General features: G+C 49.7%; 1 protein-coding gene across 3 annotated transcripts in view; it reads right to left on the reverse strand.

Moving 5' to 3' along the window:
• LOC116954073 (protein naked cuticle homolog 2) overlaps positions 1-12,067 on the reverse strand; it is a 77,994-nt gene that overhangs the window by 25,203 nt on the left and 40,724 nt on the right. For 2 of the 3 annotated variants that reach the window (XM_076052154.1, XM_076052152.1), the window contains exons 4-7: positions 6,261-6,324; positions 5,278-5,393; positions 4,093-4,191; positions 1,634-1,784 (exon numbers count right to left, since the gene is read on the reverse strand). In XM_076052154.1, coding sequence (XP_075908269.1) covers positions 1,634-1,784; positions 4,093-4,191; positions 5,278-5,393; positions 6,261-6,324 — 430 coding nt within the window. The remainder of the gene's footprint in view (positions 1-1,633; positions 1,785-4,092; positions 4,192-5,277; positions 5,394-6,260; positions 6,325-12,067) is intronic. The other variant, XM_076052153.1, reaches the window with a different exon arrangement.

Consider the following 12,067-nt stretch of genomic DNA (forward strand, 5'->3'; position numbering starts at 1 on the left):
CTTTTTCAGAATCCATCTGGCGATCAGAAATGATGGCTCACCGAAGTCGCTTATCATCGACGTGGAGATTTTAGAGCGGCAACGCGTGACGTTGATTCTGAGCGTGGAGGAAAAATTCCGGAGGACCCGGAGGAAAAAAAACCAAAACACGCCATCACGGGGAGACATGCAAAACTCCAAATATATAGCAGGCGTCGTCAGGGTGTGGTGGAGTGTTACCCATCGAGTGGGTGATGGGTTTGGAGTGCCACCCCTAAAGAGTGTGTGGTTGGTTTTCTCCCGGGCTTCTGGGATAATCTGGCACTGACCCCCACGACCTGCACGGTGTGGGCAGGCCCCTCATTCAGCGGTGGACAGACAAAGGGGTTGTAGCACTTGTGCAAAAATTTAAGAACATTGAAAGTTTAGCGGCGCATTGCACAACAAGTTGGAACGAATAAATGAAACTCTTGGGTGAAGCGTCGTCCATACGCTCCGATTCTGTAACGCTTCTTTCCGAAATGTGCGTTCATCCTCGCAAGTATTAAACTTTAATTAGCGACGACAGCGAGACGTTCCAGTGAGATGAGGTCGCGCGCAATGCTGTCACCGGGAGGGGAGGCACGTGCGTCACGTGTGTGTAGACGTATGACGTCACAGGAAGTGGTCGCCATCGCCTTGGCCACCAAGGGTAATTATTAGCGTGTGGCGCTTGTTCTGGATAATCACCAAGTTGTTGGTAACCACTTTTGCCAGTTTTTCTCTCGTGTGAGTGCCTAACAACAACATGACTTCATACGCTCGCTTGGTGTACAGGAAGTCGTGGGTTCGATCCCGACTCTGACGCCTGCTGCTGTATATTTGGAGTTTGTGTGTCTCTCTCTCTCTCATCATCACGGTGGCTAGGAGATGTCAACTCCCTCGCCTGGTATACAGGAGGTCGTGGGTTCGATCCGGACCATGATGCCTGCTGCTGTATATTTGGAGTTTGCGTGTCTCTCTCATCATCATCACGGTGGCTAGGAGATGTTAACTACCTCTCCTGGTGTACAGGAGGTCGTGGGTTCGATCCGGACCATGATGCCTGCTGCTGTATATTTGGAGTTTGCATGTCTCTCTCTCATCATCATCACGGTGGCTAGGAGATGTTAACTACCTCGCCTGGTGTACAGGAGGTCGTGGGTTCGATCCAGACCATGACGCCTGCTGCTGTATATTTGAAGTTTGCGTGTCTCTCTCTCTCATCATCATCATCACGTCTCTCTCTCATCATCATCATCACGTGTCTCTCTCCCCGTGGTCGCGTGGATTTTTTTCTCCAGGTCCACCGGTTTGTCCCTCCACATTTAGAATCCACACGCGTCTAAGAGTATTTGGCTGCTATACATTTCCACATGATGAGCCACTTAACTGAGCTATCATTTGTGATAGCCAGGTCGCTTCTGAAAAAGAGCTTCATAGCTCGGTGGGGCCTTACCTGGTAGATCCGAAAGATTCGTTCTCAGTGCATCGTCTTCACGAGAGTTACCGTGCCGCCCTTTACAGACAAGACCGACCGACTGGCCGACAGAGCTAATGCATTAACGCGTTTAACCTTGTTTGTAAAACGTAAAAAATCAAATGCATGACCGAGGGCAACCCACCCCTTACTTACCCACAATGCCGTGGGGCGCGCCACGCCTCCTCTGCTGCCCAGGGTCAGGGGTCACGGTGAGCTTTACTCTCAGGGTCTTGCTGTTGCCGGTGGAGTGATTCACGGAGGTGCCCACCACCTCGTATATCGTGTGCATCAGGCTGCTGATGTCCTGCAGGGCCCAACACGCGCCGAGCACAAAGGCAAAGATCCCCCGGGGGGCAGAATTTAACAGACCCGTTGGGGCAAGCGCTACGCATAAAGTAGGTTGGCCATCGAACACGGATGGTCGTTTGCATCGCGCGTTTAAAGATGTGCTTCTGCGGCCTTCTGGAATGCTCTTCCTTCCGATATTAAGAAGCAACTGGACGCTAAGCACTTTTAAATAATCTAGATTGAAAACTCATTTTTTGAGAACTGCTTTTTGTGTTTCGTTTGTTGTCCTTCCCCCGCACCTCCGATTAGCACGGTTGGCTACGTACGGTGGGAAAGAAGTTCAACGTACGTACGTGCATACCGAAGAAGGCCGGTAACGTCGCCGGCAACGTCGCCAGAACCATGCTTTTGGCCGCCTTGGCCTTCCCAAAAGCTGATGGGGAGCCGGAGTGGCGAGCAGATACTCTTTGGTTCTATTCGGTAAAGTCATGTAGGTAAAAAAAAATAACAAAATAACAAAAATCACGACGTTTCGGCCACAACACAAGTGGCCTTCATCAGGCCACTTGTGTTGTGGCCGAAACGTCGTGATTTTTGTTTTTACCTACGTGACTTTACCGAATAGAACCAAAGAGTATGGATCCTTGCAGTCACGAAAGCTTCAAATCTGGCGAGCAGATCTCCCACGCCTTCTGTGCAGAAGCGCGTGGGTTCGATCTCGGACCCCGACTATGCCGCTAGTATTTGAAGTCTGCGTCTTCACTCTCTCTCTCCCTCTGTCTCTCGCCCCGTGGTGGTCGCGTGGATTTCTCTCCGGGTCTCCTCTGGTTTTGGCCCCCCTCCACATTTTGAAACAACACGCGTCTAGATTATTACCTGCTACTACAATTCCCACGTGTGATGATGATGATATCAGCCGCTTCAGTGAGTGGCCAGGTCGCCTCTGAGAAAGAGCGAATAGCTCAGTGGGGCTTTACCTGGTAAATAAAACACTTTTAATGGCCTAATTTAGTTAATCATGCCTACCGTCCGTTTATTACTGGACATCTGTGAAACTAACGGGCATCTGTGAAAGAAGAGCTTCATAGCTCATCGGATTCCTCCAGTATAAATAAATTGATTCCGATTACGGACGACCACCGAGGAGATGGAGCGATGGAACCGGCTGGTGTGGGTGGATTGTCGCGTCGCCGGTTCGCCACAGGTACGGCGGCGGCTTGGAGGGGGGAGGGGGTTGGGGGGCCTTCATCCAGCAGTGGATTGATCTTGGCTGATGGCGATGACGGTGCCTTAATCCATAATAGAGTGTCTTTTTTTGAATTAGCGTAAATATATAAATGTGCCGTTGAAACCGCCACCACCCGACACAGCCTATTAATTAAGGGTTGTCACGTAAACAGAACGTGCCAATTAGTTACTAGTACAGCACTAACCCGTTGTGTGTTGGAGAGTAAACCCACCACAACATTTACAATTCGAGTACCGTGTGACATTTCTCCGGGAACTACAACCAGCCTCAGCAGGCGACAGCCAGAATTGTGGAGAAAACCTCCTGTTTTGGTCTCAATTAGAGGAGGTCAATTTGATGTCGCCACTTGTGAGCCAATCAGGTGCGAAGACCGGGGCGGTCGGGGGCGGCGGGGGGGGGGGGGCGGTTAATGTCATATAAATTACAATGGATGTAAATCTTGACTCAAAGCTTTCGTGACTGCACAGGAATTCATATTCTTTGGGTCTTTCGGTGAAGTCACGTAGACGGGTTGAATGAAAAGAACAAAAAAAAGCACCAGGACGTTTCCATCGCAACACAAGCGGTCGTCATCAGGAAGGAAAAAAGTCGATGACGACCGCTTGCGTTGCGATCGAAACGTCGTCGTTTTTTTTGTTATTTTCTTTGAACCTATCTACGTGACTTCACCGAAAGACCCAGAGAACGCAATGGATGCCTATTCGTTTTGATTTAAAGCTTCCGTGACTGCAGGGATTCATATTCTCGGTTCTTTCCCTTCGACGTGACTTTACTGAAGGAACCAAGAATACCTATCAGTTGTGTTTTTTCACAGTTAATCAACATTCATAGCGCATGTACAATATGTACGCACACGAGCAATGTTTGGGCCTAATTTTTGGGTTAGATCGCATTAAATATAATTGGCATCACGTGACAAACCTTACTAACTGGCTGTCGGGGTGGTGGTGGTGGCGGCAGGTTTAGCGACACAAAAAAGCCCCCCTAAATTATGGATAATATTGGTCGCAAAAGCCCTGCCACTACCACCACGTGTTTAAACTGATGGTGCCTCCTGTTGGCGTGAGCCCCTCACCTCTCGGGTGACCTCGCCACTGCTGTCGAAGTCGTACAGCGTGAACGTCCACTCCTGCCGATTGTTGTCCTGCACCAGCACGTCGCACTGCAGCTCCTGCTGGACAGGGCGATCGGCTACAGGTCAAGGGTCATATATATATATCGATACTGGTCAAGGTCACCGATACGGCCCAAGAAGTCGCCATGAGTTGGTTCTCTTCACCGCCTCATTGCCACCTCGCCACGGCAGCTGATCCATGAAGCTAAAGGTCAAGAGGTTATGAAGGCGCGGTCTCTCTGACGTCACTGCAACCCGCCGTCTCTTCCTTCCCTTTGCCAGATTCCGTAGCTGCTGTAAAGTTAAGTGCTCAACCTCCAAGGTCTGCTCGTTGAGTCTCATAACCACTACCACCGCCGCCATCTGGCTTTAGGTCTTCTCTTCCCCTTGGGTTGCCCAGCCTCTGGGTGCCCCTCCAAGGCCTGTCTCTAGGTGACCTGCCTGCCTCCTCCACTCTGCGTTCTACCCATCAAGGCCTCTTCCAGATTACAACTGCAACGTTGTGCTGCCACATTAAATGGAGCCCTGGTCGAATGTCTGCATTCAAACCCTAAACGAAACTTTTTTATTATTTTACCAGGTAAGGCCCACTGAGCTGTATAGCTCTTTTTCAGAAGCGACCTGGCCACAAATGATAGCCCAACGAAGTGGCTTGTCACCATTACGTGGAAATTTACAGTAGTCAAAAACTTTGAACGCATGATGTTGATTCTAAATGTGGAGGGAATAAACCGGAGGACCCGAAGGGAAATCCACACGACCACGGGGAAAGAGACATGCAAACTCCAATTCTACAACAGGCGTCAGGGTCGCCATCGCATCCACGACCTCTTGTGTACCAGGCGAGGTAGTTAACATCTCGCCACCGCGGTACCCAGGATCGCAGCGGTACCAGCTCAGCGCTCTGACCTCTGAGCCACCTGATCCACCAGAGCTGTTGCAGTTCGTGAGGTCTTGCGCTCAAATCAGCCAGCAACAATTGTCTCATCACAGTCGGTCACGCTTTGGTGGACAGTCGTTGATCGTTTTCATTCAGTCACAGTCATCGTCGACCGAAACAGCGTAAAAATAAGCGCTTGGTTGACCAATGTCGCTCATTTTGTCAACAAATTCAAATCTGAACCCAGGGGGTGTGCAGATTCGCACCTGGAAGTTGAGGGCGTTGAGCGCGGCCTTGTCGGCAGGCTTCTTGTCCATGGCATCGCCGCCGCCGCCATCGTCCTCTGCTTCGTCTTCGCCGGGGCTCAAGGGAGTCTGCAGAGCTGCCCCGCACGACCTCATTAAGTCATCGTCATGGGGCATTATCTATCCACTGCTGGATGAAGGCCTCTACGCGCTAAGCCATCGTCGCCCCCACGGCCTCGCGATCCGACCATCAATCTAGCTGCCGCACGCGGAGCTCAATTACTGTTTACTGCTCCATCTCCACGGTGGACGTGGCCCTCTCGGGCGCGTCAGCTCCGTCAGATGCCACTCTGTCGCCCCCCTCTCGACCGCCGGGGGGGCCTTCTAGCCACGGCGCATCCTTAACAGTCAAAAACAATGTCTCAAATTGTGCAATTTAAAGCACACACACACACACACCTCCTCATGCTTCCTTGTACGTATGTATGTACGATGAACATCTTTCGCACTGTACGTAACCAACCGTGCTAATCGGAGCTTTTATTTTATGGCAAATCCCAAATGCAATTTTCCTACGGCAAAGTCAACGTCCGTGCTTTAGGGATCCTTATCTCATAGGACTGCTTCACAGCTTTCTGGCGCCTCTTGCTCTCGCATTATGTTTTCGGCATTTGTGATGCGCGGGCGTTTCGCTACTGACCTTTATCGTTTGTAAGTCATGCAATATTTATGAGTTTTTGTCTTTCGTTTATTCTTGCTGCTGCTGTGCGTTCACGCAGCACCATGGATGTCCCTTGTATAATATTCAGGCAACGGCTAAATAAATCAAATGAGCGCAACACTCGAACAGTAACGTACAGATCTTTCAAATCAACCCACTTTATGTGAATGATGACAAAATCCGTGACAACTTGGCTCAAGGCGCAAGGGAAGTTTTATGGAAAACGGATGAATGAAAGAATGAAAGAGTGAATGAAAGGACTAAAGGAGTAAGGAGCACTCACTGCTCAGGGAAGACACCTCTTCTGGAAACAGCTCCTTCGCAACCCCGCCGCAGTAGAGAACATCCTGAAGAACACAAGTCACGCAGACGGAAGGTTAATTTAACAAATGCCATCCACAGTTTTTTTACACCGGTGGCTCTGTTTTCATTGGAATGGCCAGGCGAATTTGCTGCTACTCGGCAACGGTTGTGACCGTGCCCACACCAGCGGGAAGGCGAATACGGGGTCAAGGATGTGATGTACAGGAAAAGACCAAGGTACGGGAGAGGGAAGAGAGAAGGGAAAGGATGGGAAACGAACGAGAGGAAAAGCAGGGAAAGGGAACGGTGAAATGGGAGCAAAGAGCCAGGGGAGATGAGGATCGGGAGCAAGAGGCGACGTCAGGGCCTACACGCTGCTGCTGCGCGGAGGAGCGGAGTCTGTTTTCACAGGGGGAGGCGGTGGGGGAGAGGGGAGGGGCTCAGAGTGGGGGTGGCCGCACGGAAAGTCACGTGATTTATAGGAGGCTTGAGCTGATTTAAATGTAGATATAAACCTTTTTTTTTACGTACACAAACCCGTTTCTGCTAAACGAGCGCAGATAAACATTATCCGAGTTGTCAGCATCGTCAGCAGCATTATCATTATCAGACAGCATCATCAGCAACGTGACTCTGTTATATATCACCAATATCATTTTATGGACGAGCGAGTGAACGTTTTATGGCTTTTACGATGGGTCAAAATACCACAATTCTATGTGTGAGTCGTCTGCAACACACACATTGCAATTGTGCCAACGTACACAGCGAAGATAACTTCGTAAAGTGAATCCTCGGACGTAGTTTTAATGAAAAATGTTATGATAAAAAGGCTTTACCCTTTCGAGCATAAACACAGGTGTTAAGATGTTCAAACACCTAGTATACAGCTATTACAAGTCTGCATTAACCGCACGTGTGGCGGTGTATGTGTGGCAAAAGCAGACTTTGACGCCTTTTAAGGAGGTGTCCATGCGGTGTCTGTGCATCTTAACACCTCCCCGTGTCTATGGCAGAAAGGGGTTAACGTTACAGTTAATTATCGGACGATGGCACAAAACGCTGACAAATGTACGTACGGTATCCATTGCAGAGGTTTTTTTTTGGGTTAGATCGCATAAATATAAACGTGCCGTTAAACACGCCACCACCTGACACAGCCAATTAGTAAGGGTTGTTACGTAAATAGAACGTGCCAATTGGTGGCTAGTTCAGCACACCGGTGCTGTTGGAGAGGAAACCCACAACATTTACAATTCGAGAGTACCGCATCATCAGGCGGACAGCCACAGAGTTGTATGTATGGTATGTTGAACTTTTTTCGCACCGTACGTAGCCACCAGCGCTAATCGCGAAACGATATTTAATAGAAACATACACAAAGAATAACATACAGCACTACACTTTTGTCGTTGAGCACTGAGCCACGGGCGCGGATATGCGGCGAAAATGTTGGATGTGACATTGTTATCGTGTTGGACTCATATCACAACATCGCAATGTAACCGTAACCGCACGCGAGTGCATTTGTAAAAAAAAGACAAAAACCGTGGCATTTCGTCGAAATTTTAACTTATTTTGCACTTCGGAGTGTTTACCGTCATTGTGGTCTTGAGCGAGTGTGGCTGTGTTACAGAGGGTCTAGCGTGAGAGTAGACAGGTAAGATCACGCGTGTCACTGTTACAGACGTGTCTAGCGTGAGAGTACACAGGTAGGAACACGCGTGTCACTGTTACAGACGGTCTAGCGTGAGAGTAGACAGGTAGGAACACGAGTGTGGCTGTGTTACAGACGGTCTAGCGTGAGAGTAGACAGGTAAGGACACGAGTGTCATTGTGTTACAGACGGTCTAGCGTGAGAGTAGACAGGTAGGAACACGCGTGTCACTGTTACAGACGTGTCTAGCGTGAGAGTACACAGGTAGGAACACGCGTGTCACTGTGTTACAGACGGTCTAGCGTGAGAGTAGACAGGTAGGAACACGAGTGTCATTGTGTTACAGACGGTCTAGCGTGAGAGTAGACAGGTAGGAACACGCGTGTCACTGTTACAGACGTGTCTAGCGTGAGAGTAGACAGGTAGGAACACGCGTGTCACTGTTACAGACGTGTCTAGCGTGAGAGTAGACAGGTAGGAACACGCGTGTCACTGTGTTACAGACGGTCTAGCGTGAGAGTACACAGGTAGGAACACGCGTGTCACTGTGTTACAGACGGTCTAGCGTGAGAGTAGACAGGTAGGAACACGCGTGTCACTGTGTTACAGACGTGTCTAGCGTGAGAGTAGACAGGTAGGAACACGCGTGTCACTGTGTTACAGACGGTCTAGCGTGAGAGTACACAGCTAGGAACACGAGTGTGGCTGTGTTACAGACGGTCTAGCGTGAGAGTAGACAGGTAGGAACACGAGTGTCACTGTGTTACAGACGGTCTAGCGTGAGAGTACACACGTGGGTCCGTGTGAGGATGCTGCCAAGGCGCCGGTGACCTTTGAACCTCCCCGCCTCATACCCACGACAAATCAAAAACGTCGCTTGACAATGGGGAGCCTTCAGCGGGGCGCAAGAAAGGGCCGTTTCTTTCCCCTTGAAAACGTTCGTTTTTTGTTTTATAATTATTAATGTATTTCTTTTTGTGCGTGTGTGGTGTTGTGTGTGTGATGTTGTGTGTGTGTGTGGTGAAGACAGGGAAGGAAACACAATCGGAAGACTTTGTTTCGCAGCGAGGGAATGTTGCACGAGTCTCAGAAGTGCAATAGGAAAAAACAAATGACACTCAGAAACATTTTTTTTGTAATATACATGTAAATATACAATGTGCTAGCTTCCACGGAAAGGGACTTCAGGGCGATAAGCTCGTAGTAAGCCTCGATCGAAGACCGAAGCGGGAGGAGGTTTCCTCCACAACTCTGGCCGTCGCCTGATGAGGCTGGTCACAATTATCGGCGAAACGTCGTACGACAATTGTGAATGTCGTGGGTTTTACTCTCCAACACTCCGGTTAGTGCCGAACTAGCAGCTGATTGGCACGTTTTGATTACGTGACGAACCTCACTAATTGGCCGTGTCGGGTGGTGGCCGGTTCAACGACACATTTATATTTACACGATATAAACCCCAAAACCTCTTATGAATAAGCCTGGAGTAGGCCGAAAGGCCTCTCCACGCCATCCTAGACACACCCCCCCCTCCCGTTGCCTTGGCGACAGGCGAAGAGGTGGCTACAAGGGAACTTAACAGAGAACGGATGTCAAGCCTTGTGGTGGGGGGGGGGGAAGAGAGATTTCAATATTTTGTGATGAACATTGATCTTATATTCACTCTCGCTGGCGGGAGTAAATATAAGATCACCCCCCCCACCCCCCGCTCAACCAGTCGGTTGAGCGGGGGGGGGGGGGGGGGGTTAAACTATGAAAAAAATTGAGGAACCAAAAAGTTAAAAAAAATATTGCCGTAATAATTACGGACCTTTTTTTATTTACCAGGTAAGAAGGCCCACTGCACTATTTAGATCTATGTTTCAGAAATGTTGTGTGCAGGATACCCATGGCATAATAATAATACATTGATAATAGAGCCTAACAACTTATTGGGCCCTTCCTAGTGAAATAAATAAAATGCCTATATAAATCCGTCCATCTTACGCGTACAGACAGATCTTTGTGACAGATCCTTTGTGTCGCCACGTGCTGTTAGCGAGGTGGTGGTGGTGGAGGGGTTGACGACAATAATCTTTTCCAGCTCATCTACCCCCTCGTCGTCGTCGTCATCGTATCGCGTCCAACCGGGTGTCTTGGCGAATCCCAAATTGCCTGTCCTTGTAACACTGCAGCGGTGTGTACCGTAGACACGGAGAGCTTTAGGGTCATCGGAATCGAACGTCCGCGGTTAAGTGCAGCGATGGTTTTGGATTATAGTCGATGATTTGAGAAAAGTTTAACACGTAGGCTTTCGCGACCAATATTATTCATAATTACTATGGATTTGAGAAAATATAAACGTGGGTCCTGTGCCCCATGGGAAAATATATTGGGTGCTCCTCAGTTACAGCGGAACACACTCGGGAGTAAACGCACAAGGTGATTCCTGGATAGCAGAGGGCACCATTGAGGACACAGGATCGATTATCCCGCCATGCCTTGCATGTCACATGGCAAAATCACCACCCCACGTGTAAAAATAATGATTATTAACACACACAAACTACACGCGTACACATTACACGACCCTATACCTACAGGCGCACACACCTACACGCACACACTACTGTACACACAACCCAGGCACACACACACACGGTGCATAAACAAAGACAAAGATCCCCCGTATAGCCCGAACAGACTGTTGGGGCAAGTGCTGTTAGCGAGGAGCACCCTATGAAGGCCGGCACGGCGCACGAGGAGGAGGGAGACCAGCACCACGCCCCGGTCGCCTTTGTCTCCTCAGTGCTGATGCTTACGCACCGCACCAGGTACTCGTTTGAGACTGAGCCGACCTAGGGGAGGCCCAAGACCTGTTCAGATAATCGTCTCCGGCGGTTGGCCGTGAGTGGCAATCGACCTCGGTTCGCCGGGTTCATAACCAGGGCCGTCCGCAGGAAGGGGGGCGGTCTGGGTGGGGGGGCCCGGGCCAAACTCCACTGTGGGACCCCCTCGAAGCCTTCAAACTAAACCGGAAGTATTACACCTGTCACTGTGACGTGGAAGCGCGGGGACCCCCCAAAGTGCGGGGCCCGGGGCGGTCGCCCACGATTCGCTGTATCCGAGCGACGGCTCTGTTCGTAGCGCAGCGCCCTACCCGCTACACTATACGCTACACTATACGCTACACTACACGCTACACTACACGCTACACTACACGCTACACTACCGAGCCCCATGCCGACCCACACCCATTACAGTCACACACACGACAGACACACACTACACAAACACTACACACACTACACAAACACTACACACACACACTACACACACTACACAAACAGTACACACTCTACACACACTACACAAACACTACACACACACTACACAAACACTACACACACGCTACACAAACACCACACACACTACACAAACACTACACACACACTACACACACAGACACAGACTACACAAACACTACACACGCTACACGCACACTACACAAACAGTACACACACTACATACACAGACACACACTACACACACACTACACACACAGACACACACTACATACACAGACACACACTACACAAACACTACACACACTACACACACAGACACACACTACACAAACACAACACAAACACTACACACACTACACACACACTACACACTACATACACAGACACATACTACACACACACTACACACAGACACACACTACACACACAGACACACACTACACAAACACAACACAAACACTACACACACTACACACACACTACACACACACACTACACACACACTACACACACACTACACACACACACTACACACACACTACATACACACACTACACACACACTACACATACACACTACACACACACACTACACAAACACTAAACACACTACATACACAGACACACTACACAAACACAACACAAACACTACACACACTACACACACACACTACACACACACTACATACACACACACTACACACACACACTACACACACACATACTACACACACACACTATACACACACACGACACCCCCCCGTGTCTCGCAGTGAATGCAGCTGGCGCCACATTGGGGGGGAGCCGTGAGCTGATGGGGGCCCCGGCGCGGGGGGGCCAGGGA

The sequence above is a fragment of the Petromyzon marinus genome, chromosome 54 (assembly GCF_048934315.1).
Source record: "Petromyzon marinus isolate PM22_M1 ecotype Great Lakes invasive population chromosome 54, UKy_Petmar_22M1.pri1.0, whole genome shotgun sequence".
Classification (NCBI taxonomy): domain Eukaryota; kingdom Metazoa; phylum Chordata; class Hyperoartia; order Petromyzontiformes; family Petromyzontidae; genus Petromyzon; species Petromyzon marinus.